The sequence below is a fragment of the Vipera ursinii genome (genome assembly GCF_947247035.1).
Source record: "Vipera ursinii genome assembly, chromosome: 8".
Lineage (NCBI taxonomy): Eukaryota > Metazoa > Chordata > Lepidosauria > Squamata > Viperidae > Vipera > Vipera ursinii.
This window is the reverse complement of record NC_139519.1, coordinates 21,751,593-21,778,179: the sequence shown is the minus strand read 5'-3', so window position 1 is coordinate 21,778,179 and position 26,587 is coordinate 21,751,593. Positions and strand designations below refer to the sequence as shown.

Below are 26,587 nucleotides of genomic sequence, written 5' to 3'. Positions count from 1 at the left end.
ATATTGATGGATGTATTGTTTTGATTGTTCCTTCATACAGAGGCGTGCACGCGCGTACACACACACACGGATATAACTCCTGCAGGTAGTACAATAGCTCACACAGCGTCTCTTTCTGTGCTTAATGTTCTGCACCCAGAAAGGTGCATTTAAAACTTTTATCTGCTTATATTGTAAAGCGGACTTAAAATTTAATGGCACAATTTAAGAGGGTTTTTTCCCCCAGCTTATCCTGAGCAAAAAGCAATGTATAGAAAAGATGACACAGAAGAGGGGGAAATAAATAGCAGAACACAATGCCTTGCTACACACCCTGAGCAATTAAAAAGACTTATTCTTCCTGGTACACGCTGAAATTATGTGGATATAAAGATTTGAGGGTTGCATAATGAGGGATATGCATGAGCTTGCTGGTAAGAGTGACGATAATAACCATCTTTGCATTTTGTCCTGCTCTGGTCAAAACTTCAGCGATGCAAAAATGAATTAAATCAAATTGTGCCCTCCTGTGTGTTTTTTAAAAAGCCACGTGTGAAGCTGGGAGGTTTTTAGAAAAATCAGCCGCTCTTGCCTCTTGCAGACTTCCATCTCTTGCGCAACAGATCAAAGACAAAAACATCCATTTTCTTAAAAACGGCCTAAGAAAGGCAGTTCTTGACTTACAACGACAGAGCCAAAACATCTGTTGCTAAGTGAGACATTTCTGAAGCGAATTCTGCCCCTTTGGATGACCTTTCTTGCCACGATGGTTAAGTGGATCACTGCAGTTGTTAAAGCGAATCTGGCTTCCCCCACTGATTTTTGCTTATCCGAAGGTTGCCAAAGGAGATTGCGTGATCCCGGGACACTGCAACCGTCATAAATATGAGTCACATGCCAAGTGTCTGAAATTTGATCACGTGGCCGTGGGGGAATGCTGCAACGGTTGTAAGTGTGAAAAACAATCTTAAGTCACTTTTTTCTGTGCCGTTGTAACTTTGAGTGGTCACTAAATGAATTGTTGTTAAGTCGAGGGCTCCCTGTACTGGATCCTGGTTATTATTTTTTTTTGTTTCCATCTGAATCACCGACACGCTATTTGTTGACTTTCCTTTAAATATGTACACATTTAAAAATGCAAAGCACAACTGTATCTTCAGGCTGAAAGGAAAGGAATGTAAAATTGTACAGCAAAAAAAAAAATAGGCTTATTTTTTTTTAACCTTTAACCTGAGTGATTAAGATGCGTAAGCCAGTGTGGACTCAAATCACGCTTGGGACTAACGGCAGACCTCTCGCGATAGGGAAAACAAACATGGTACCAATAAATAATAATAATAGAGACAGATTTTCTTTTTTTTCCTTTTTTTCTTTTCATTTATTACAAATATCTAGCAAACCAGACGGGGGGGGAAAAAACCCGAACCAACAAACCAACTAGGCCTTAAGACGACTTTATGAAAAAAATTCAAAACCTCGGTCATTGTCGGTGGGGGAAGAGAAAACAGCATTTGAGTAAAATTCACATCCAACGATACAGAATTTATAGTCACAGGCTTTCAAAACAAAACACCAGCCCTAAACCTTTGATTGAAGGGGAAATGAGAAGCATTTTTTTTTTTTTAAAAACAAAAGGAAATTCGGTGTTCTCAACACAGCGTGTTTTTTTCAATCGCCGTTCTTTCTGCTGGGGTGTGTGTGTGTGTTTTACTTCACCCTTCCTCTCTCTCCATTTTATGACTACAACTCTGCCAGGCTGCAGTAAATCATAGACCGAAAAGAAAATTGCAATGATTTATCCCAATTTCCTCCCAGAGTTGCAGAGCACAGAACAGGTGGAAAGGGTGGATTCCCCCCGACCCCCACCCTTTGGCTTCTGTTTTTACACCTGCACCCTTCTTCTATTTTCAATTCCATACAGTTAATTTCATAAATAGAATGAAAAATGGTTTTGAACAGCCAGAAAGACCTCAACCATTACTTTGGCGCTCGCTTTCCCAGCGATTGTTCAGGCTGATTGTCAGGAGGCAGTTGAATTGTGATCCTGGCCCTCCCCTTGACAGGTTAACCTTCCAGCACAGGAGTCTCCAGCCTTGGCCACATTAAGACCTGTGGACTTCAACTCCCCGGCCAACCAGCCACGTGTCTTGATGTGGCCAAGGTTGGACACACCTGTGCTGGAGGGTTAACCTGTAAAGGAGAGGGCCAGGATCACAATTCAACTGCCTCCTGACAATAAACCTGAACAATCACTGGAAAAGCGAGTACCAAACCTGTTTTGGGTGTGGGTGTGGGTCTGGGCGGGTGCCTGCAAGACACAACCAATGGCAGGCTGGCTGGAGGAGGACACTGGACACCAATTGTGCCCACGGCTACACAACGCTTAGCTCCATCAGGGACACTGAGGTTCTGATTAATGGTGGCAGGAGCAAGGTACAGAGACCCTGGTGTTTATGGCTTACAGCGGCTTCTTCCAACCGGTGCTTCCCACAAGGATAGGGATACAAGATCCATCATCCACTGGCCTTCTGGGGTGATAGGTTGTGCCTCAAAGCCCTGGAGGGCATCGTACTGGGGAATGCATCCATGTTGCCTTTTCTCTCTCTCTCTTATTTTTTTAAAAAAAAGCACGTGAAAAAGGCCATTTTTAAAACAGATCCAATTTTTCCCCTTTGACTAATTATTCAGAAACGCACTCAAGTAGCCCTTCAGGCTGAATCCCCAGTCCCCCAGACCCTCCCTCAGAAGCAAGAGACGTGGCCGACTTGAGTCTCAAAGCAAGCGGTCATAATCTGAGGATTATCTCCGAAGCAGAGGCCTCTGTTCAGACTGGGACCGGTGCCCCTTGCGAAACCCAGTCCAGAAAGCTAAAGTGGCTGTGGGTATCAGGAGCTGCAGTCCCAAATTGCTGAGGGTGGGGCAGCTGTTTGCGAAGGACCGAAGCACACGGCGCAGAATCTCAACCTGGTTGGGGAGCGTTGTCTAGACGTTTTTGGTTTTGCTGGGACGTGTTTATTTTCTGAAACCGCACCGTTTTTGGCTGGTCTTGGGCGGTGTTTGTGTGTGTGTGTGTGTGTGTTTCCTACCCATGGGGGCTTCTGTTGAAGCTCCTTCCTGGCTCAAGGCAGGTGCTCCTAAAATTTAGCAGTAGATTAGTTCATGCCACGTCTTGGTGCAAAGATACATCCCGATCCCACCCACCCCTGGCCCAGCACTCACCCTTTGGGATTTGTGACCTCAACAACTTGTGGTTCAGCTGGGGAAGATTGCAAGGGGCTTCAGATGTTACAGGCGTTCTACGTAGCTTGGAAGAAGGCCAATTCCAACCCCATCCCCCCCGAAAATCCGTGACATGTCCCTGAAATGTAGTTTCCACTGTCTCTGCATGATGTCCCCATTGGTGGCTGGCATTTTATACGCCCAAACGTCCCTTCCTTTTTAAGATCTGGCTTGGAACGACCCAAGGGATGCAAAGCGGTCAAAACGACATTCCTCCACAGCCTGCCTAACCACCAAACCGGGGACCTGAGACTGGCAGCTTCAATTGTTCTGGAAAAAACCCAACGTGGACTACTAGAGGTGCAAAAATGTTCCTTTCCCAGGCAACAACCTAAAGGAGGATCCAGGTCAAACCACTGCAGATCGGCGGTTTCAATCCATCGGATCTCCCATGGCTTGCGAACATTCCTTCGACAGGTCCTTAGCATCCTTAGTGTTACAGGACCCAAGAACTTGTAGTAAAGTGGAGTTCCTTTAGGAGAACTTTCCTAGCTACCTGGGCGTCTGTCTTCAAGTACTCTTAGCCAACCTCCTAAATTAACTCACCAGGTGGGCCTTCCTTGGCCAAACTCCACCCTTAACTAGAAAATATAAGGAGACGGGGCACAGTTTTCGCAACGGGAGGGAGGGAGGGAGGTGTGCCTCGAGACTCTTTTGCCTCCCAATATCAGTTAAGAAGCACAACCTTAACCATTACTATCAGCAGAAGGTGGGACAACCGGGAACAGCTCAGGTCACATACTGAACCCTCCCCAGGAAGGGCAGATCTGTGGAATGGATGATGCGGCCTCCAAGACGCTCCTCAAAGATAATGATCTGGAGAAGAAACAAGAAGAGAAGGAACAACCTGGCTCAGATGAAAGAATGAGCTCCTTTGGGGCAATTCTGCACGTGCTCCATCTTGCCCATGACATCAACCCTGTGAGGTGGGTTGGGCTGAGAGAGAGTGATTGGCCCACCCAACCGGCTGTCATGCCTAAGGCAAGACTAGAAGTCAAGTCTCCCAGAGACTGGCTCAAAATCACCCAATTGGCTTTCATATCTAAAGCAGAACTAAAATTCACAGTCTCCTGGTAATGGGCTCAAAGTCACCCAGCCACTTTTCATGCCAAAGGCAGGACTAGAACTCCCAGTCTCCTGGTGATTGGCCCAAAGTCACCCAGCCACTTTTCATGCCGAAGGCAGGACTAGAACTCCCAGTCACCTGGTGATTGGCCCAAAGTCACCCAGCCACTTTTCATGCCGAAGGCAGGACTAGAACTCCCAGTCGCCTGGTGATTGGCTCAAGGTCACCCAGCCACTTTTCATGCCTAAGGCGGGACTAAATCTCCCAATCTCCTGGTGATTGGCTCAAAATCCTCCAGCCAGCTTTCACGCCTAGTGGGACTAGAACTCCAAATCTCCTGGTTTCTAACGTGGTATCTTCACCATTAGACCAAACTGGTTGTCAGTGTATTGAGACACGTGAAAAGAAAGGGAACCGGGTTCAAATCAAGCGACTCACTTCGTTGTACCCCTGTTGGAGCCAGGTTCCCGGGAGGTAGAGGGTTTCCTGAGGACCAATTTTCCAGTAGCGACCCAGGTTCTGGCCATTGACAAAGACAACTCCCTTTTCCCAGCCCTGGAAACACAAAAGGGGATCTCACTACAGTGGATCGAGATGTCGGCATTGTGCAATGGATCTCGTGCCCTTACAGGTAACCAGTGATGAAACGTGAAACTACTGCAGCGGTGCTAGAAGTGCCAACGTATTTTTCTAGCTCCTGCTGCAAAAACTAAGGAAAGAAGAAGACAAATGCATATTCATTACAAACAAGTATTCTGAGCAAAGCTCACCTTTTAGACTCTTGTCAACGCATTTTATCTAACAAAACAGCAGGTCAATCTCAACTGCACGGAAAGAATACTAAATGGAAACATGCAATTGCTTGTCCAGTTCTTTTCTTTCTCTTCCGGTGCCTTACCCCCACAAAATGCTGATAGGGCACACAGACCGAGGCGCAATTAAGGCAATTTCGTCTAGGAGAAGCAGGCTTAAATAAATCCAGACCGAAGAGGGCTGACTGTGCCTTCTGCAAGCCGACTAGGGATATTGCTGTCAATTTTGCAACTCGTGAAGTCGGATGAGGATGAGCAAACGTTCCTGCTAACCTGAAAGAATCCCAGGATCCTTACAAACAAAGGGTTTTTCTGTCCCTTGCCTCCGTGGAGGAGAAAAGAAATTGCCGATTTGGGCAAGTAAAACGTCTCCACCCTAATGACCTTCACAGTGGTTGAGAAACAATCCACGAAACGTTAGAAGGCTACGAAAGTTGATCCATCTGGGAGAAGCAGGCCAGAGACGAGTATAACGGGAACTCCCTAGAACAGAGGTCCCCCAACCTTTTGGGCACCAGGGACCACCGGTTGCGTGGAGAGAGGTCTTTCCGCGGACCGGAGGGTGCGTGGTTTTGTGCGCTGCCCGCATCCCGAGGATGGGGCTTTGCTTGTTTGTGCGGACCGGTTGCTGGCATGCCGCGGCCCGGTAATGGTCCACGGACCGGGGGTTGGGGACCTCTGGCCTAGAACACTGTTTCTCAACCTTGGCAAACTTTTAAGATGTGTGGACTTCCGCTGCATCGCCCATTGAGGAATTCTGGGAGTTGAAGTCCAGATATCTTAAAAGTTGCCAAGGTTGGGAAAGGCTGCCCTAGAAGCAAACTTTGTTCAGGGAATCCCTTGTTCCCCCGCAACCACATAGTTCTGCCCTAATTCTCTGACTGACCTCACCAAAGATATGAAGGGCTATCAAACCTATCCAATCATAGGCGTATTCTAATGTGCGTAACTCTATAAAGTGGGCCTGCAAGTTAACCTCTGTGGCCTCCAGTCCTATCAGAGGTGGTGCACGGCTCAACGGAACGGTGGTAGGCCTCAATCCTAAAGGACCTCTGGGAGAAATTTTGAGAGCGAGGTTTATCCTACGTCTGTGCATCTCATTTTACAGCTCTGGTAATAAAGAACTTACCTCGAGCTTCAGGAAAGTATCTTGGGGCATATACTGTATTTGGAGCGTTCCTCGGAAGAACGCGGGGCCCACCGCGCTGTCAGGGATGGCACTCCAAGGAGATGCTCCACGCACACTGTGGGAGAAAGAAAAGATTCCTCAAAGGGATCTCCAGGAGAAAAATCCATCAGTAACTCCTATCGGTTCTGACGTAGCTAAGTCTTGCTTGAGGGGACCATGGCGCTCTCTCAGCTTGGTGGGTTTCTTGCAGATGTTTCATTGCCCAAACTAGGTATCGTCATCAGCGCTGATAACGTTACCTAGTTGGGTCATGAAACGTCTGTAAGAAAGCCAAGCTCAGAGGGCACCATAGACACCGCAGAACCTCTAAGAAACATTCATGAAGAGAACCAGCGATGTACAGAGGTGAAGGGCTCCTCTTGATGAACACCTTCAAAGGTGAGCTCAGACAGCCATCCGGCAGGTGTGTTCTGGATCCCTGCGCTAAGCAGGAGGCTGTGTTTAATTGCCGCGTGGCTCCTTCTAACTTTTGCCATTGTGGTGTTTTACAATTCTGGGAACTTCCGTCTGCAGCTGTTGTGTTCTGTGAACTGGTGCTCAAACCGTCATCCCTGCTGACAACAAATGTCAACTGTTTGGATGGGGTCGAGGGGGGGGGAGGGAAGAAGAGAAAGGGGGCTGAATGCCAAATTGGTCTGTACCTTCCTGAGGATTGTAATTAGATTAAAATAGTCCCCCTCTGAACCGTAGAAGGATATTTTGAGAGGAAGGAAAGAACAGAAGAGCCATTTGTCAAGCTGGCATTTATACGGATTCCTGCAGGCGGCAGGAGTTGGAATTGATGGCCTCAAGGGTGCCTCCCAGCTATTACAGCTCTGAAGTGCCTACCTCTGTGATTGCTATTATCAAGCCAGAGGCCTCTAGACTACTAGTACTCTAGGACTGGTGCTTTCTTTCTTTCCTTCCTCCACCAGCCTCCCTTCCTTGGTTTTCGTGGTTAAGGAGGAACTAGAACTCACTGTCTCCTGATGACTGGCCCAAAGTCAGCCTTTTCATGCCTGGGGGGAGGGGGGGAAACCAGAGCTCAGAGTGTCCCGTTTTTCTAGCCTGACTGTTCTAGTTTTATCTATCAAACCATTATCAGCATTGGCGGTGCCAGCCGGCATGAAAGGGGGAAATTATACTGAAAAATGCCCACTGCTAAGAAGGGCCACTGCGCGGCTCCGCATGTTTGGGAGCTACCAGCCCAATTCTTTGCCAGGTGCCAGACTGCTGGCAGGTGGAGCTGCTAGCTAGAATTTGGACCTCAGCCAAGTGCAATTCCAGTAAACAACGGAAAGAGGAAAACAAATAACCAGAGCAAAAAAGCAGGGGGGGGGGCGAGGGGGTGGGTGGGATTGGGGAGTGTTGTTGGCGAGATTCGCCGGGCAAACCTTTCCATGAAGCTGGGTTTCATTTCAAGGCCGTAAATCTTGAAGTTCCTCAAGGAGGTTGTGTTGAAAACGATGTCGCCAATTAAGCCTGCGAGAGAAACAAGGGTGAACGGCCGAAGCGGAGCAGGGACAAGGCTGAGGAATCGCCTTGCAAAGGGGAAGCAGGGCCGACTTCCAAGACTGACAGCCGCCCGTCACCCTCCCCGGACGGACACTGGGGGTCCACCCAATCCCGGTTCAGAAAGGCTGAGAAACAGTCGTAATACGGGGGCAAAGCTCACTTAGCAAAGGTCTCACTTAGCGACAACAATTTGGGGCTCAGTTGTGGTCAGGGACCGCTTGTACCGTTTTAGAAGCATCAGATGCACACGTTAAGTCGCGGCGGCACCCGCTTTCTGGAATGGGAGCTCTTGCGTTTCTCCCCCCCCAACTCCCCCTCCCCGAAATCTGTCTGGCTCCCACCCCTGTTAAGCGTCTGGTTAAGTCCGGAAGACCTGCTTCTTCTCCCTGGCTTTGCTAGATTTGTGTGTGTGTGTGTGTGTGTGTGTGCGTGCGTGTGTGTGTGTACGTGCGTGCTGTGCCGGGATCTCATCCTGGTTTGGGTTTTATATTGTGTTTTTTTTAATGTCACAATTATTGTATCAGCCCAGCGTCGGTTGGAGTTGGGGAGTGCCTAAATCAATCCAATCCACAAATAAAGGAAGACAAATAAAATGACAGCTCAATAAAAGAGAAGCACTTTACAAGGGTTTGGAAGCGGGCAACTGCCACCTCTGTACAACACAGAATAGGGGCTTAAATTAAGGCATTATTTCCTAGAGGATTTTCTGCGAAGGAATCCTGGCAGACTTTTCCGTTCGGTTCTTTATGACCCTTCAAAGGACAAACAAAGTCCTGGCTCCTTCAGCCAGCCATGAGCAACCTTGCCGTTGAGTCTAATGCGGCTGGTCTTGAAACGCATGGAATGGGCCGCCGTGTCCAATTTCTCCTGCTAAATTGCAGGAGTCCAAATGTTTAAGATTCCCAGCCTCTGTTTCAACAATTCAAGAAGGGGAGAGTCCCTGAGACAATGAGTTGGCTGCCAAGTGGCTCCTATTATTAGATATATATTTTTTCTCCTTCATCACCTTCAACTAGAATCTGTCTTCTTGGAACTTAAAATCCATTCTGTAACCTGTTTGTTTGGGGTTCCACACACACCCCCTTATTAAAACTTTTTTTCTGAGGTCTCCTGGAAAGGATTGGTGCCACTTTCTGGGTACAGGGAACTTCAACGCCCTTGTTTTAAAGCCCGGAGCGTACAATCCAGGCAAAATTCCATTCTTCGGAAACGTGGAGCTGAGGATTTGAAGTCATGAGAACAAACAACTGGCTTTACCGGCCTACCTTTTCGCTGGTTGTTCAGATTAAGCCCGTAGTTGACTCGCCCACAGTTCTCTACTAAGATTTGCAGCTGTCGATATCCCTGCAGGGCATAAGGAAGGAAATACCCCAATCGGTGGGAGAGAAAAATCAGAAAAATCACACAATCAAGGTCGCAACGGTGAAAAACGGTCACAAGTTACATTTCTCAGTGCCGCTGTAGCTTTGAACGGTCACTAAACAAATTGTTGTTAAGTTGAGGACTACAACAGGGATAGGGACATCTGCGTTAGTGAGTTGTAGCTTATACTTGCATCCTTCAAGAACCGATTCTACAGACGTTTTATTCTAGCACAGGTGATTCCTTATTAATCTGAACGAGCCTGGCAGCAAAGCTGGCCCCTGGTTCTGATAACCCCCGCACATGCGTGCTAGTCGTTTCCGACTCTAGGGGCCAGTGCTCATCTCCATTTCAAAGCTGAAGAGCCAGCGCTTGTCCGAGGACGTCTCCGTGGTCATGTGGCCGGCATGACTAGACGCCAAAGGCACACGGGACGCTTTTACCTTCCCACCGGAGTGGTCCCTATTTTTCTACTTGCATTTTTTTATGTGCTTTCAAACTGCTAGGTTGGCAGAAGCTGGGACGAGTAACAGCCGCTCACTCTGTTACGCGGCACTCGGGATTTGACCTGCCAAACTGCCGACCTTCTGATCGACAGGCTCAGCGTCCTAACCCACTAAGCCACCACGTCCCTTTTCTTAAAAAGGTAAAATAAGGTTAAAACAAATAAAAATCTTGCCTGCCATCCCAACTGCTTTTTTCTAACTGCTCACCTGCCTGTTAGGAATGGAGAGTTCTTGTACGTTGTAATCAAGGTGACCAATATAACGAGTATTAACAAACACCTGCAGGAGGGAAAAAACAGACCAAAAAAAAATAGATTGTTTTAACTTTCACAAAAGTCAGGAAACTAGAGGAGGATTTAGAGATTGTAACATAAGGAGAGCAGAAGTACCTGGGGAGAATTCCAACTGTGGATTCAAGCACTGGATGTAGCCGTGTTATTAGAATCATTTAAACAGATTATAGAAGCAAATAGAATGAGGGAATATTAATTAAAAAGATTGCTAGATTATTCAGCCTCAGTAGTTACAATTAGCAGGTTATGGCCACCCAGGTGTTCCACAAAACTTAAAAATATTTTCTACTTTTAAAGGTATTCTGTAAATTGTAATAGCAAACCTTTCTCTGTATTTTTAAAGCTTTAGTGGGTAATTGGCATTCAAACCTGGCTCCGTGGATCAATAGTTAAAGTAGGGGTCTTCAAACTTGGCGCTTTTATGACTTGTGGACTTCAACTCCCAGAATTCCTCAGCCAGCGTGCCTGGCTGAGGAATTCTGGGAGTTGAAGTCCACAAGTCATAAAAGGGCCATGTTTGAAGACCCCAGAGTTAAAGGGAAGCCTTTTAGAACATGGTCTAGACAGAGCAGTCCATACTAAAGACCAAGCTTCTGAACTGAACGGAAAATTATGTCTGTAATTAGGGCCAAATGACAAGAGCAACTGGTAAGTATGAGGTCACCAGAGTTTCAATATGTTCATTCCAAGAAAGTCACCTTGACCCAAGAGTAAATTATGCGTTAACTAAGATCTAGCCAGCTTTTCCCTCCCAGAAGAAGGTAGTAAATCTCGCACATCCATCCTCACCTCTGCTCGATCTCGGATGTAGTCACGCGAATACAGCGTTCCTCCGCCAAGGATGACCGTCTCATAAAGGGTGTAGCCAAAGGCCTGTCCATTGCCATTGTTTATTGGTAGGTTCTCCATGTTAATGGGGTATTCTGACTTCACAATCTGCCGAACAGAAAGCAGAACAGGATCCTAACAGCAACTGCTAAGAAATAAGGTGGGGGTGGTGGGTTTTTTTTCCTCCCCTTCATGGGTTCATGAAACAGACACAGCTCCATAATAAGCTAACACGGTGATGATGATAAGGAGAAAAAAGAATACAAATATAAATAGGGGTAGAGTTTGCTTTGAGGGTCCTTGGTACTTTTTGAGCTTGGCTGTTTCCTAGTAGACATTTCATTGCCCAAACTAGGTAACATCATCAGTGCTAGAAGGAGGTGGGATTTGCTCTCTGTTTACCTACAAGTCTTTCCTAGCACTGATGAAGTTACACTGGGTAATGGAACATCTGCAAGAAAACAACCAAGGTCAGAGAGAGCACCAAGGAACTCACAGTCATTGTCATCCTCCTCCTCCTCCTCTCCTCCTCCCTGCGAACCCCACTCCCTACTAGCGCTGATGAAGTTACCCAGCTGGGTAAAGAAACATCTGCAAGAAAACAGCCAAGCTCAGAGAGCACCAAAAACCTCTCATTTCAACTCTGTGCTACAAATATTCTCCTTTATAGAGTTTGCTTTCATGTGAATGTGTTCATAACGCCTCCTCTTCTGGTGGAACAATTCATGGATCATACAAGGATCACTTCATTCAAGCCAACAAAGATCCAATTGTATCCAAGGCCTGGCTAATGTCTAGCTTCCTGCTCACACACAGAACGTGACTTAAATCCCTCGTCACTTGGAGATCTGTGATCGATTCGGATACCCAAACACTGCAGGCACCAAGCAAAGCATCAAATGCTTGTTTGTAGGAACTAAATCAAGAAAACATTTTTTTTTCTTACGAAACCTTCAGCTGAGAAGCAAAGGGTTTGTGGCACATTGAATGTTGCAAAATTTAGACAACTAGGCTAAGGTTTCCCCCCCCCCCAAATGCCACACAAAATCATCTAACAGGGATGCAGAATTATCCTGCTTATTTTAAAAAGGCATTAAATAACAGACCTTGAATGACAGGATTGAGGACTCGTTCAAACATGCATATTTAACCCTGGAAATGATTTTTCAAGCTACTTAACTTCCAAGGGCCCCTCATTACCTTTGCATATAAATTCAGCAATTCCATTTTAAGTGCGCCTCTTTATCAACCCATCTCACGGAGTTTCAAAGCCCAGTGAGATCCAAAAGCTTAGATTTATTCTGAGTTCTTTAATGAGGACCCCAGCCATGATTTCTGGTTTGTTGTTCCCAGTCCCATCATCTAGCCAATCTGAGCAAGTGCTTCCCTGGAGGATGACTTACCTCCATCCCTGACAACAATTCCCACAGCGAGATATACTGCTGCATCAGGATGGCCCCGTAAGATGCTTTATTTAAAATTATCGGAGGTGGAGGGAGAGGAGCCTCTTTGGAAAAGGAAAAGAGAGAATGCCGTTGAATTCGAGCACTGGATTGGTGGAAAAAAAATCTCAATTTCCCAACTTCCTTGGCTTGAGAAGAGCTTACAGTGAGTTCTTGACTTACAACATGAAATTACTTGACTTACAACATGAAATTGCTTGACTTACAACATGAAATTGCTTGACTTACAACATGAAATTGCTAAGCAGGGCTCACTTAAGAACTGCGGAAGGAAGGAAGGGAGGGAGGGAGGGAGGGAGGGGGGAAGAAGGAAGGGAGGGAGGGGGGAGGAAGGAAGGAAGAAGGGGGAAAAAAGGGAGGGAGGAAGGGAGGGAAGAAGGGAGGGAGGGGGAAGGGAGGGAGGGAAGAAGGAAGGAAGGAAGGAAGGAAGGAAGGAAGGAAGGAAGGAAGGAAGGAAGGAAGGAAGGAAGGAAGGAAGGAAGGAAGGTCATTTTCTCACTTATACAAGCTAAGCCTGGTCAGACCCAGTTGACACTAAATGAAGGAAACGTCAGGGCTCCTGGCTAAATTGGTTAAAATGAAAAAGGAAAAAACCCCAACAACTTCACACCCTGGAGGAAGGCAATGGTAAAACGCTGTGCTCCTGGACTACCAAGAAAATTCCGGAATTTATTCATCCGGAATGGAGCCCAACTCAAAGGTGACGGCACTGAAACAGCCTCTTCCCAGGGTCAAAGAAAGGAAGGGAGGAAGAAAAAAGAGAGGATGTACAAAGCTTTCCCTCCCTCCCTCCTTCCTTCCCTCCCTCCCCCCACCAATGATGTTGTTATAAGGACTCAACCTTCCCCACCGCCTTGGAAGTCCCCCGAAGGGCCAGTCCCCCCCTCCCAGCCCCTTCCCCCCCTCTCCCCATTCTGCAGAAAAACAGCCCCGCCTGATCAACAGAATGAAGCCACACTGGAAGCAGAGCAGGGCCCCCACCCACCCGCCCACTGGGGGCGAGCCCGTTTTTTCAAGCCCCCCCCCTCCCCCAGCGTTTAGAGCAGCGTTTCCCAACCTTAGGAACTTGAAGATGCGTGGACTTCAACTCCCAGAATTCCCCAGCCAGCATAGCTGGCTGGGGAATTCTGGGAGTTGAAGTCCACGCATCTTCAAGTTCCTAAGGTTGGGAAACGCTGGTTTAGAGAAGGCCGAGAAGCCGCCCCTTCTTTCATGCAGTTACCCATCATGCTGGAAAGAAGATTGCGCAGTTTGAAGTACTTGGCGGTGTAATCCCCAGCCTCAGTCAATACAGCGTCATAATCTGAAAAAAAACACACAAAAAAAACAAAAGTAGGGCAGGTAGCTCTCACCTCTCGCCTTATTTATAGGTGCATGCCACAGAAATCGCTACAAGAACTTCACACACACACACACACACACACACACACACACACACACACACACACAGAGGCTGGATTCACCAAACCCTTTTAACCAGGATAGGAACAATCCCAATGCTGACATTCTCACAACAGGTTAACCTTACTGATCACTAGCCCTGATGATGTTACCTAGTTTGGGTAACGAAACGTCTGTAAGGAAACAACTCAGAGAGCCCCAAGCATTCCTCAATTCAACCCTGAGCTACAAATGTTCCCCTTTATTGGTAATCTTGGGTGGTTTTAATCCAGGTTTAATCTTTGGGGGTTCCCATTGGGCCAGTTGATCAGTTCAGTGTGAATTATGAGACCTTCATTTAGTAACCAAAGAAACGATGATATAAGAGCCCGGCACAGCTCAGATAACACGTTAAATCTTAAACTTGATTAACAAAACACAACCTTTGCTTTCTCCGAACAGCTTTTGCTTGCAAAAACGAAGCCTGTTATGGCAAGGGTGGCCAAAACGTGGCCACTTTAAGACTTGTGGACTTCAACTCCCAGAATTCGTCAGCCAGCCAGTCCTAAAATGGCCAAGTTTGGAGAACCCTATATTGTGGCATATTGTGATAGCTTGATTCATGCCACATTATAAGACAATCATACCCATAATCTGATTTTTAGCCCGCTCTTAAATTCACTGTACAAACGCAGGTAGGACATCGTAGCAACTTTAATCAATCAGAATAGACCTGGAAGGGACTTTGGAGGTCTTCTAGTCCAACCCCTGCTGTACAATTTGATACAGGTGGCTGTCCAGTCTCTTCCTAAAAACCTCCAGTGAGGAAGCACCCACAACTTCTGGAGGCAAGCTGTTCCACTGGTTAATTGTCCTCACTGTTAGGAAATTTCTCCTTAATTCCAGGTTGCTTCTCTCCTTGGTTAGTTTCTATCCACGGTTTCTTGTCCTGCCTTCTGGTGCTTTGGAAAATAAGTAGACACCCCCTCCTCTTTGTGGCAACCTCTCAAATACTGGAAGACTGTGATCATGTCCTCCCCGCTAGTTCTACTTTTCTCTAGACTAGCCAAACCCAAATCCTGCAACCGTTCTTCATATGTTTTAGTCTCCAGGCCTTGAATCATCTCATTTGCTTTCTTCCAGCCCTACAAGCAACAGGGCTTGGTGGAGATTTGAAACTGTTGCCCGTCGCATTTTCGACTTTCATTTGAACAAGATACCAGTGACGCCCCACTGATTATTGCATGACGCCCTGTCACTTGGCTAAATGACCGCCACTTTAGGGAAGCTCCTCCTTCTTCCAAAGGGAGATTGTCCCATTCCAGGCACTCTCCTAGTTGGGTACTCAACGGAACTCTTCTGCCTCGAACCTCCCAGCATCCCTTGCAAGCCAGGCCCAATCAGTCAATGGAACCTTACCGTAGCTGGTGATGGTTGCCTTGTAGTTGTCGAAATGCAGAGCACCATTCATGAATCCAAAATTGGTCCCTCCGTGGAACATGTAGAGATTGATGGATGCTCCTGATCGGAGAACGTCTTCAACCCTTTCCAGCATCTCTGCGGAGACAAGCAAAGCTTCCGAGTGTCGCATGGCAACGGATGTTAAATCTTGCTACTATGGCTATCTGACTTTATGCAAGTAGTCCTCGACTTACGATGGTCACTCAGCAACTGTTCATAGCTATGAAGATCTCCCCTAAAGATACTTACGGCCCAGTTCTAAAGTTCTGAGGAATAGAATAGAATAGAATAGAATAGAATAGAATAGAATAGAATAGAATAGAATAGAATAGAATAGAATATGGAATGGAATGGAATGGAATGGAATGGAATGGAATGGAATAGAATAGAATAGAATAGAATAGAATAGAATAGAATAGAATAGAATAGAATAGAATAGAATAGAATAGAATAGAATAGAATAGAATAGAAGAATAGAATAGAATAATACTAGACTAGACTAGAACAGATTTAAATAGAATGGAATGGAATACATTAATACTAGACTAGACTAGAATAGAACAGACTTAGAATAGAATAGAATGGAATGGAATGGAATAAAATAGATTAATACTAGACTAGACTAGACTAGACTAGACTAGAATAGAATAGGTGTTAAGTGTTTACACCCTTTTGAAGCAGAATCAGCAAGCAATCCTTCCAGGAGTTGGCCTTGGAAAGAATGTTAAAAATGGGGCTTGGCTTTGCCAAGTTTACACCTGCCCTCTGGAACAGCCTCTCTCTGTAGGCCTCTAACTACCACCACTAAAAATATGGATCTTTTCCCAGGATAGTTACTGATTTCCTATAACTTTTGGCTTTTTTTGTCATAAGCACAGATCGTCCGGTCAGCTGTACCCATATTTTTTTTTTAAAAAAAAACCCTACATTGCTTCCTTTTAATCATAAGCCAAAGTCAGTTAGCCCCAGCACGGAGTTAAAAAATAAATGCTTGAAAATAGCTCTCACTGAATATTTTCTACTTTACTTTGTACTTTTATTCTCGTTCAGTGATTACAACTCCCACAGCCGAAGGAGAAAAAAATAAAATAAGAACCCAGGTGATTCTTCTTGGGGAGCGGAGAAGAATGGTTTATATCTTCGCACCGAAAATTAAAATGATGTTGTTGAGTTTTTGTTCTGCCATCCATTTTTCAGGGCAGGAAGCTCAAGGTCCCTTTTGACAGCTTGAATTAAACCAGCTGAAATGGCTGCACCATAAAGGGGCAACTGGCTATATTTAAAGGAGTCATAAAACCTGAGGAGGAATTAAAAGCTTCAAAACATTAAAAAATAAATGTAGGGGTTTTGGTTTTTTTCCTTCCCCTGGGCGCATGGAAAGCAAATCAGACTCAGTGTAAGAGCAGAGGTCCGCACCCGAGGCGCGGCTACCTAAACGCATTTTATTTATTTCTCAAATTTATTTGCCGCCGGTCTCGCAGTTCAAAGCAGAGGCAAAGAACAGCCTGTTCGAACTTTGCCTCTGCTTTGAAGCAGGTGGGAAAGGAATTGCACCAGCAAAGAACTTACCATCCGCGTCAAACACATTGTGGGGTCCTCCCCAGCTGTCAAACCAACCCGTCCAGTACTCCATCACCATCGTTGGCATGTCACGCTGAAAAAGGGCAAACCCACCAGGTGAAAACAGGCTCTGCTTTTGAAGTCCTCTCTTAGGTAGCCTAGGCAGCTGTCAACCCATGGTCTCCTGGTGACTGGCCCAAAGTGACCCAGTCAGCTTCCCATGCCTAAGGCGTGACTAGAATTCACGGTCTCCTGGTAATTTGGCCCACCTAGTCGGCTTTCATGCCTAAGGCGGGACTAGAACTCAGAGTCTCCTGGTGATTGGCCCAAAGTCACCCAGTTGGCTTTCATGCCTAAGGCGTGACTAGAATTCACGGTCTCCTGGTAATTTGGCCCACCTAGTCGGCTTTCATGCCTAAGGCGGGACTAGAACTCAGAGTCTCCTGGTGATTGGCCCAAAGTCACCCAGTTGGCTTTCATGCCTAAGGCAGGACTAGAATTCAAAGACTCCTGGTAACTGGCCCACCTAGTCGGGTTTCATGCCTAAGGCGGGATTAGAACTCACAGTCTCCTGGTGATAGACTCAAAGTCACCCAGCCGGCTTTCATGCTTAAGGCAGAGCTAGAACTCACAGTCTCCTGGTGATTGGCCCAAAGTCACCCAGCCGGCTTTCACGCTTAAGGCGGGACTAGAACTCACAGTCTCCTGGTGATAGGTCCAAAGTCACCCAGCCGGCTTTCATGCCTAAGGCAGGACTAGAACTCCCCGTCTCCTGGTGATTGGCTCAAAGTCACCCATCCAGCTTCCATGCCTAAGGCGGGACTAGAATTTAGTCTCCTGGACCGTAATACCATTCTGATATATTAACTCATCCTTGAATATTTTTTCTCTCTCTCTTTTTCCCCCGTCTCTTTTTCCTTGAATGCTGTACCTTTTAGAATTCAACCCTACAGGCCAAGAACTACCTCGTTTTATTGAGATGTAAGCCACTCTGAAAGACCTCCTGGGTGAAGATCAGAGAACGAGGGCGTTTTTTAAAAATCAAATGAACACAGAATGCGAGGATAGGATTCAATGAAAATGGAAATGACTTTCTTCACATCCAGATCCTGGACCAGCAGAGGAATCAATGAGCTTTTCAGTGGGTTATTTCCTGATGGTTGACAAGAAGGATGAAGACAGTCCTCCCCCAGCACATAAAGTAAATCTATTTCCCGAAAGCCAACTCTGTCTGGATATAAATTCTTTGGGGCACAATTGAGCAGTGACCAATTACGGCTCTCTGATGACCGTTTTTATTTTGGGCTGCGGGAAACGTACCCAAGGAAAGCAGGGAAGGATTTACATTTGGAAGGCAGCGATAAATAAAGAGTTCAAGGCATCGGGAAACTTGGCTTTTTCTGCAATTGGCGCCCTCCTTGTTTTCAGGCCATAAAGCACACAACAAGAGCTTTAGAAGTTGAAAAGTCTGACCTTGCGAAGCCTCCTCCTTACCTGCAGTTTGTTGAGGGAGGACAGGAGTCCCGGCTCCATCTTCTGAAAGTTGATAGTGGCCAAAGCTATTGAGAAAGGGAAAATGGGCAGAAAAAGAAAAAAAATTCAGCTAGGCTACAACCGCGGTTAATCCACAGGTAATCTTCGATTTATGGACTATAACTGGGACCAGCTGAGTAAGGCAGTTGTTAAGGGTATCACGCCCAATCGTACGATCTTATTGGCCATGGTTCTTAAGCGAAGAGAAGGACCAGGGGTGACATGATAGCATTGTTCCAATATTTCAGGGGCTGCCCCAAAGAAGACGGAGTCAAGCTCTTCTCCAAAGCACCTGAAGGCAGGACAAGATGCAACGGATGGAAACTTATCAAGGAGAGAAGCAACCTAGAACTAAGGAGAAACTTCCTGACAGTTAGAACAATTAATCAGTGGAACAACCTGCCTCCAGAAGCTGTGAATTCTCCAACACTGGAAGTTTTTAAGGAGATACTGGACAGCCACTGGTCGGAAATGGTATGGGATCTGCTGCTTGAGCAGGGGGTTGGACTAGATGACCTCCAAGGTGCCTTCCAGCTCTGTTATTCTGTTACTCTTCCTGAATCGCTGCAGGTGTTAAGGGAATCACAAGTTGCTAGGCAAATCTGGCTCTCCCCCCCCCCACACACTGATTTTGCTGGCTGAGGAATTCTGGGAGTTGAAGTCCACAACTCTCAAAGTTGCCAAGTTTGAAGACCCCTGCTTTGAACGGTCCCTAAATGAAATATTGTAAGTCGAGGACTACCTGTAATGTCTTTTCGGGAGAACAACAATTGCAACAGACAACATACATTAGGCCAGAAGGACTAGCAGCTTAGTTCTTTCCAAAACGAAGACCTCCTGTGGCACAGATATAAAATCCAGGGTGCAGAATTCCACAGGACAGGCAGAAAGAGAGAGAGAGAGAGAGGGAGAGAGAGGGGGGAGAGAGAGGGGGAGAGAGAGAGGGAGAGAGAGAGAGAGAGAGAGGGAGGGAGGGAGGGAGGGAGGGAGAGAGAGAGAGAGAGAGAGAGAGAGAGAGAGAGAGAGAGAGAGAGAACTGCACCTAAACCAGCCAGGATGGCATTTTATCTTGCCCGCAACAGTCAACAACAACAGACCACCCACCCTTTCTTTCTTCTCCTCCCCCCCCAGCCTGCCTTTTATTCACACTTTTGTGCATTCTCACGGCCACCTCTTCTGAGGCTGTCATCGGTGCATCACTCACGGCCCTAGTTATTCCGCATTCCTGATTACTTGACATGATGACTCTAATGAGCAGATTGTTGTGACATCTGAAGCAGGGGCTGGGACCGAGGCACACAAGCCCGCCAGGGAAACACACAACTCCCAGCCAGGGGATGAATGAGCGAGGAGCCAGCAAGCGCTCGCAGGCAAGTCAACACATTTGTGCCAAAACACAGAACAAGGCTCAAAGCTCTTCCCCTTCCCCCACCCCCCCTCCCTATTGTCCCTACTACTAGAAGGGAGAGAGCGACCCCACGTGGACACGGAAGAGAATGGCTGCAACTTAGAGGAGGAGGAATCAATTTCAGTGGGATGCCATAGATCAAACGGGCAGCCTACTCAGAGGACAGTCCTCTGGGCTTGCGTTTCAAAAGGACAGAGGCAATGGGAAGCGGCCCTGAACGCTCACGTGGGCATTATTTACGTGGGCATCGCAAGCGGCTCTGCTTTGAAGCAAGCAAAGAGAATCTCCACGTTAGATTGGGCAGAAGAACGATGCAAGAAAATGGCATGATTTATTTACAGAATTACAGAGCTGGAAGGGACCTTGGAGGTCTTCTAGTCCAACCCCTTGCTCAAGCAGGAGATTCCACACCACTCTGGACAAATGGCTGTCCAGTCTCTTCTTGAAAACCTCCAAAGATGGAGAACCCACAACTTCTGGAGACAAGCCGCTCCATGGACTAATTGTTCTCGTTGTCAGGAAACGTCTCCTTTTAGTTTTAGATTGGATGTCTCTTTGATAAGTCTCCATCCGCTACTTCTTGCCCTGCCCTCAGAGGCTCTGGAGAATAAGTTGACCCCCCCCCTTCCCTGTGACAGACCCTCATATATTGGAAGACAGTTATCAAGTCATCCCCGGTCCTTCTCTTCGTTAGATTAGACATACCTGGTTCCCATTTATTTTTTCATTATTCATTTATTCATTCATTCATTTATTCATTCTGGCCTCCGGTTTGGCCATCTCTCTGTTAATTGCAGAGAGGGCCAAACTCTTAATTTTGTACCAGAGCATCGTGATCTGTCATCATAAAGTTCATCTTATCATTTTGATTAGATGAAGTAAAGCTCTTTGTGCATATCTGATTGGGTTACTTGCCTGGAGCATACTAATGGAATGAAAATAAGTTTTAATAAATTAGTAGGCAAAGACGCACGCACAGACACATCCTGGAAGCCGACCGTATACATTATGCACTCAACCTTCGCTTGCAGCCGGCAAAGAGTAAGGAAAATTGGATATAACCATCGGGTGTCAGAAACCATGGCCAGAAACCAGGCAGGCAAGCCTAGCAATTTTAAGCATTATATATCCAAATTCTTTCTCATTAGCCTCACAAATTTATCCTACTTCCAGTAGGATTAGAGGCTTTATTGGCAAAGTAAAATGAGGGGGGGGGGAAGAAACAAAGTTATTAAAATTCTAAATCGTAATTTTAATCAATTGGCGGTAGGTCTCTTTTTTTCCCAACGCTGTTGAAACTTTGAATATTTGCTTAGACGAATAGTTGCAAGTCCAGGATTACCTGTACACACATTCTGAGCCTTAAACAGAAGAATAATTTCAAAAGATTTCTGTGGCATGCAAATACTTTATAGCACTGCTGGTTACTCACATGTATTTAAACACAAAAAAACCCAATTTCACAAAAAAAATTTTTTTACAATTTTTGTAAAATTGTAGCAGATAGGTGGTACCGTGGCACTTTTTTTTTAAATCTCAGTCGCAACTTTGCTCCAGAATAACCCAAGTTACCTCCTTCTACGGTGCCGGCATTCAGACCATCTTTATTATCCGAGGTCACCAACAATTCCACCACTTTCCTGCTTAACAGGGCCTGCGGGAAAGGAAGATCAGCATGCTAAAGTTCAGAGCTGATATCCCAGAAGAAGCCAGGATCAGGAACAAACCACTGTTTTAAAGGAAGTTAGTCTTTCCGGGACCAATGTGATTCTGACCCAGATCTTCCAAAAGTGCTTCTCTAAAAGGCAACCGGACTTTCGTGGTTTTGTTTTGCTTTGTTTCTCATCCAAAAAGCTTCTTCAGTTCTAACCGAAGTTAAACCAAGGAAAAGTCCAGCTAGATGCCTTTTGGAAAAGCGCCTATGGGACAACCATGACCTGGATGTTTGAGAATCCTCACAGACATTCCGACCCAGATGTTAGGAGGACCAAGAGAAGCTGAAAAACACCTGCTGTTCATCAAGGCATTTCTGACACTAGCCTTGATATTGCAGGGGTAGGCAACCTTGGCTCTTTTATGACTCATGGACTTCAACTCCCAGAATTCCTGAGCCAGCCATGCTGAGGGGAAAGGGAGAGGTTTCCAAGCTGAGCCATGCTGGCTCAGGAATTCTGGGAGTTGAAGTCCACGAGTCATGAAGGGGGCCATAGTTCCCCCCATACTGGCTCAGGAATTCTGGGAGTTGAAGTCCACAAGTCATAAAAGAACCAAGGTTGTCTATCCCTGGTATTTGCAATGGTCAAGACTTACGAATGGCCCTTTAGTGACCATTCAGTTATGACAGCTCCCCCCCCCGAAAAAAGCTACTTGCAACCTGGATTCAAACTTACAATACCACTCTCCTCTCTGTGATCATATGACGACAAATTTTGGGCCTCTTGGCATTTGGCCACATTGATGGCATTTTGCAGTGTCTCGTGGTCACATGACCAGGATTTAGAACGTTTTGCGGGAAACTGTGTTCATTTTCAATTTCAGGCAACCCTCCCCCCGCCTCATCGAGAACAATGAGTTTGCTTAACGACCTCAGTATTCACTTAACAACCGGCGCCAGAAAGGCGGTAAAATCCAGTGCGGTCACATAGTGACCCACTTAACGACTGTCGCAAGAGAGAGAGGACTGGCAGTAAGCCACCTTTTTCAGTGCCGTTGTAACTCTGAACAATCGCTGTTGTAAGTCCAGCCAGGTAACCCTAGCATTAATTCCTCTGCGCCAGCAAGCGTTTCCTCCAGGTAAGGGACGAAGGCGCAGCGTGAGCAGGATTTGCCAAGCTTTAAACTGATCCTCTCCCAGTGCCTGCCTGCCTGCCTGCCAAGGACACAGGTGGGGACCTGCAAAGTCCTCTGTTGGATGAGATGACAGAAGGAGAACCTTAATCAAATTAGCCAGCCTCTCCGGATTACCGGGTTTTACAAGGCAGCTTCAGTCTGGTTTGCAAAATAATCGACGGCAAAGGAGGAAGCGCCATGTCTTTTGCTACAGGGCCAAAGGCTCACTTTATGATTCTCAGGCTATTTGCTTCAGAACCTTTTCGGCTTTGTGGACCGGCAGGTGGAGCGGGGGTGGGGGGGAAGAGGGGATCGTTCCCCACAAGTGGCAGGCAAGCATGTGTGAGCATGCCGCCTCATTCACGTGAGCGGCGAGCATGCCTGACACGTCTGCGGCCCGGTTCCGAATGGCTCAAGGCCCGGAGATCTCTTTGCGTTGGCAAGAAAGCTCAGGAACCTCGTTTAACGAGAGATCCCTGTGTTCTAGAGTGGGAAGGAACCATGGAGTTCCACCCCTGTTCCATGCAAGAATCCGAATTAAAGTGGCCCCACTGGTTGGATGGATGTCTAACCTTCACATGTCTTCTTAGAACTGGCTCTATTACTCTTGGGAACTTTGGAGATGGGCAGCCAACACATTTAAAAAATAATAAATTAAAAGGTACAAAATAAAACCATCCTACTATTTAATCAGTATCTCCTTCCCTGTAACTTCCATATTACTATATTACTCTTTTGTCTGTTAGCAAGAGTCACTCGATAATGAGATGGACAGCATGTAAGTTGAAAGAATTTAATAAATATCACTCCAGTTTCACGGGATCTATCAGATCAACGTTTCAACTGTTGTGTGTTTGTGTGTTTGTGTGTGTGTACTTGTTTTGCTTTTATGTAATGTGTACCAGCAGCATTTCTTTTTAAGTTCAAAGGAGATGGAGGGATATCTTTACCTGCTTTATGTAGGCCATGTAATTCTGGTCTTGGGCGTAGGAGCCGTATTCGTTCTCCACCTGCATGGCTATAATTGGCCCTCCATTCTTGTACTAGGAAGAGAAGCAGGAGAACATAAGCAGATAGGAAGCAGCTGGCCGATCTAATTACTTTATTTGGGAAGATTAATGGAGGAGGACTCTGTACAGTTTTGCCTTGCCTCTCCACGGCTTGGTCTGAAGTTCCATTTTAGAAGTGACTTAGAAAAATCGTTGAACCTCACCGGAACACGGAAATGGGAAACCAAGGGTCCCCTCTCTCAAGGACAGCTTCAGGAGGCAGAGATGTAGTAAATCACAAAGTACCTGTTCTCTCCTCTCCTTACTGCTGACCTTTCCACTTGTAAGATGCTCGGGATACCTTTGAACATTCAATAGCATCCCAGGAAGGTCTAGAAAATTAATCTGGGGCATGTGGACAGGGTAGCCTCTACCTGGTTTTCAATTCTGGTCCGATAAAAGATTGTGTGATTAAAAAAAGAAAAGAAAAAGAAAGCCTAGGAATAAGTAAACAAAGGAAGTGATGTTATTTACCTGAAGATGGACCACCTGGGGCATCAGGTGGTCAAAGTAAGAATCTACAGCCTCAGTGAAGCCCTTGTAGGTTGTCCTCAGCTGCATTTCAGGATCCTGAAGCAACCAGCTAGGCGGGACGATGATCAGATCATTGATTAAAATAGGAGAAGATGAAATAAAAAAAACTATGATCCCTGGGAGTTTTTGCTCCCCACCCCACAATTCTTAAGCAGGCATGAAAGAAATGGGCTGGGGCAGACTGGATATTCAGCTTGGTTTTAAATCATTTTTAAATGCTTAAAGTTCTTTAAAATATTCACACACATGCGAGCGCGTGAGCGTGCACACACACACACACACACACACACACACATATCTTAGGAAAAGTGGCTAAAAATGATTATATTGCACCTGTTAGAATGGAGAAAGAAACAAAGAAAGGAAGGAAGGAAGGAAGGAAGGAAGGAAGGAAGGAAGAAAGAAAGAAAGAAAGAAAGAAAGAAAGAAAGAAAGAAAGAAAGAAAGAAAGAAAGAAAGAAAGAAGAAACAGGGAGGGAAAAATCTTGGATAGTTCTAATAGGCGCAATATAATACTTTTTCTACTCACTTTACCTATGCATTTTCTAAACTCTTTTTAATGCAGTATAATTTCACGTGACGTTTTTCCCACGGAAATGACCATGTGCACTTTTTCTTAATATCTATAAACACATTTCATGGTTTTTGAACTTAAAAGGGGGAGATATTTTTGCATAAGACTGCATTGGCCTTGAATTACAAGTTCGAATTGGGTAAGTTTGCCTTAGAATGCAAGGCACGTTTTTTTTTCCATCCTTCCTAAACCTGCCTTAAATTGCAGGTTTAAATATCTGAAAACATTTAAAATATGCAACTGCATGGCATTAGAGAAAGCCAACTCAGGCCAGCTCACTGAAAAGCGGAGAGAGAAGATGGGGAAGGTTAAGAGGGAAAAACTCTCTTTCAGCTAAGATTCTCTAGACACCCAATCTCTGGTGGCAAAGACAAATGGAAAAAAAGGACGGGTGAGTGTCGAGCATCCCCTTGGGATCCGGTAACTAGGAAGGATTTTCAGAGATGACGTTGGATTCATCAAGGGTATTGCTTTAGGGTCTGGCATCAACAGGTTATCCCCAGAGGGAAGAAATAAAACCAGTGAAGGGAAATAAAAAAAGTAACACAGCTGAGGAAGTCAGCCATTCGTTCCAGTAACTCGAAAAGAAGATGGAGAGTCAGCCAAAAACGCAAGCCGAATCAGCCCACGCAGGTTAAATTCCCAGTCTAACCAAGGGCAGCTTCTGTGAAGTTTTGTACGGTGCAACACATCACCTGTAGTCCCAAAGGTGCTTTTTCTGGAGGCAACTAAACTTCCTTGTTTTTCTTTCGAAGACTTTTTGCTTCTCGTCCAAGAAGCTCCTTCAGCTCTGGCTGGATGGTGGGGAATGGACGTGTGAGCTGAAGACTCTTCACGGAGGAGAAGCGAAACGCCTTCCAAGAAAAAACAAGGAGGTCCAGTTGCCTCCTGAAAAAGCACCTTGGGGACAACCATGACCTGGAGGACTGGGAATCTCCACAGGCATGTCATCTGTAGGAAGATGGTCACAGTCAAAGAACAAAGCCTCCTTCCATCAAGCTTGGCTTTTGCGGCGTTGAGCCGTTCGTCCATCGTATTCAGAATAAGCGGAGAAGCTAATGGATACCCTTGGATGTTCTAATCTAGAGCGAGGGTGTCCAATCTTGGCAGTACAGCTGGTTGGGGAATTCTCTGGCTTGAACGCCACGTCTTCCAAGTTGCCCAGGTTGGACACTCCTGTTCTAGAATGTAACTCACATCAAGGAAGTGGAGGGCCAATAAACTGAGAAGGCTTCCCTTGGGGTCATTTAGCAAATTACACATAGAAAGGTTTGTGGAGAGTCCAAACTTGGAGCTGGCGACCTTTGTCTTCATTTCAGAACAAACGTGGAGATTGTAAGCTGCAGGTGCTGACCTGGAAGAGTCCTGGCACGTCCAGGCTGCCTACAGCCGGATCCAGACCGAAAGCTCAGGGTCACCTTCCTTACTTTCTACAGCTGACTTCCTCAGCCAAGTCCAATCCAGAGTTTGCCCCATTTGTGGAGTTCCTGGAGCTCTTCGGGGAACTGGTGTGGAGTTCCTTGGTGGTTTTCTGCAGATCTTACATCACCCAACTAAGGTAATGTCATCAATGCTAGAAAGGAGGGGGGGGGCTTGCCCTGTCACTGTTGTTGGGAGTGATCTTGGTGGCTGTTGGATTAGGTTGTTGTTTTTTGTTTGATTGTTAAGTCTGGGTTGTTGGTGCCTTGATTGGGCTTTTGTTTCCTGCTTGATTGTTGGTCTGTTATCAACACTGGTGTTAATCTCTGCTTACCTGGGTGTTAATTGCTGGTGGTGGTGGGGTGTGTGTTTTGACAGACCAATCAAGGAACTAACAGGAAAACAACCCTCCCTCCAACCCTCCAAGCCACTACTACATTAACAAAGAGCAAACCCCACTCCCTTCTAGCACTGATAATGTCGCCTAGTTGGGTCATGAAACGTTTGCAAGAAAACAGGCCAGCTCGGAGAGCACCCACAGTTCCACCTTGAGCCACAAATATTCCATT

General features: G+C 46.1%; 1 protein-coding gene across 1 annotated transcript in view; it reads right to left on the bottom strand.

Moving 5' to 3' along the window:
* Nucleotides 1-3,221: 3,221 nt before the first annotated feature.
* Nucleotides 3,222-26,587, bottom strand: part of LOC310643919 (beta-galactosidase-1-like protein 2) — a 35,978-nt gene continuing 12,612 nt past the window's right edge. Inside the window, exons 5-19 of the mRNA XM_083368617.1 lie at nucleotides 23,966-24,074; nucleotides 23,393-23,485; nucleotides 21,186-21,267; nucleotides 18,167-18,231; nucleotides 16,682-16,766; nucleotides 15,071-15,208; nucleotides 13,494-13,574; nucleotides 12,212-12,315; nucleotides 10,770-10,916; nucleotides 9,895-9,966; nucleotides 9,085-9,163; nucleotides 7,699-7,786; nucleotides 6,266-6,380; nucleotides 4,763-4,879; nucleotides 3,222-4,074 (exon numbers count right to left, since the gene is read on the bottom strand). Of these exons, the coding sequence (XP_083224743.1) occupies nucleotides 3,988-4,074; nucleotides 4,763-4,879; nucleotides 6,266-6,380; nucleotides 7,699-7,786; nucleotides 9,085-9,163; nucleotides 9,895-9,966; nucleotides 10,770-10,916; nucleotides 12,212-12,315; nucleotides 13,494-13,574; nucleotides 15,071-15,208; nucleotides 16,682-16,766; nucleotides 18,167-18,231; nucleotides 21,186-21,267; nucleotides 23,393-23,485; nucleotides 23,966-24,074 (1,462 nt within the window). The 3' untranslated portion in view covers nucleotides 3,222-3,987. The remainder of the gene's footprint in view (nucleotides 4,075-4,762; nucleotides 4,880-6,265; nucleotides 6,381-7,698; nucleotides 7,787-9,084; nucleotides 9,164-9,894; nucleotides 9,967-10,769; nucleotides 10,917-12,211; nucleotides 12,316-13,493; nucleotides 13,575-15,070; nucleotides 15,209-16,681; nucleotides 16,767-18,166; nucleotides 18,232-21,185; nucleotides 21,268-23,392; nucleotides 23,486-23,965; nucleotides 24,075-26,587) is intronic.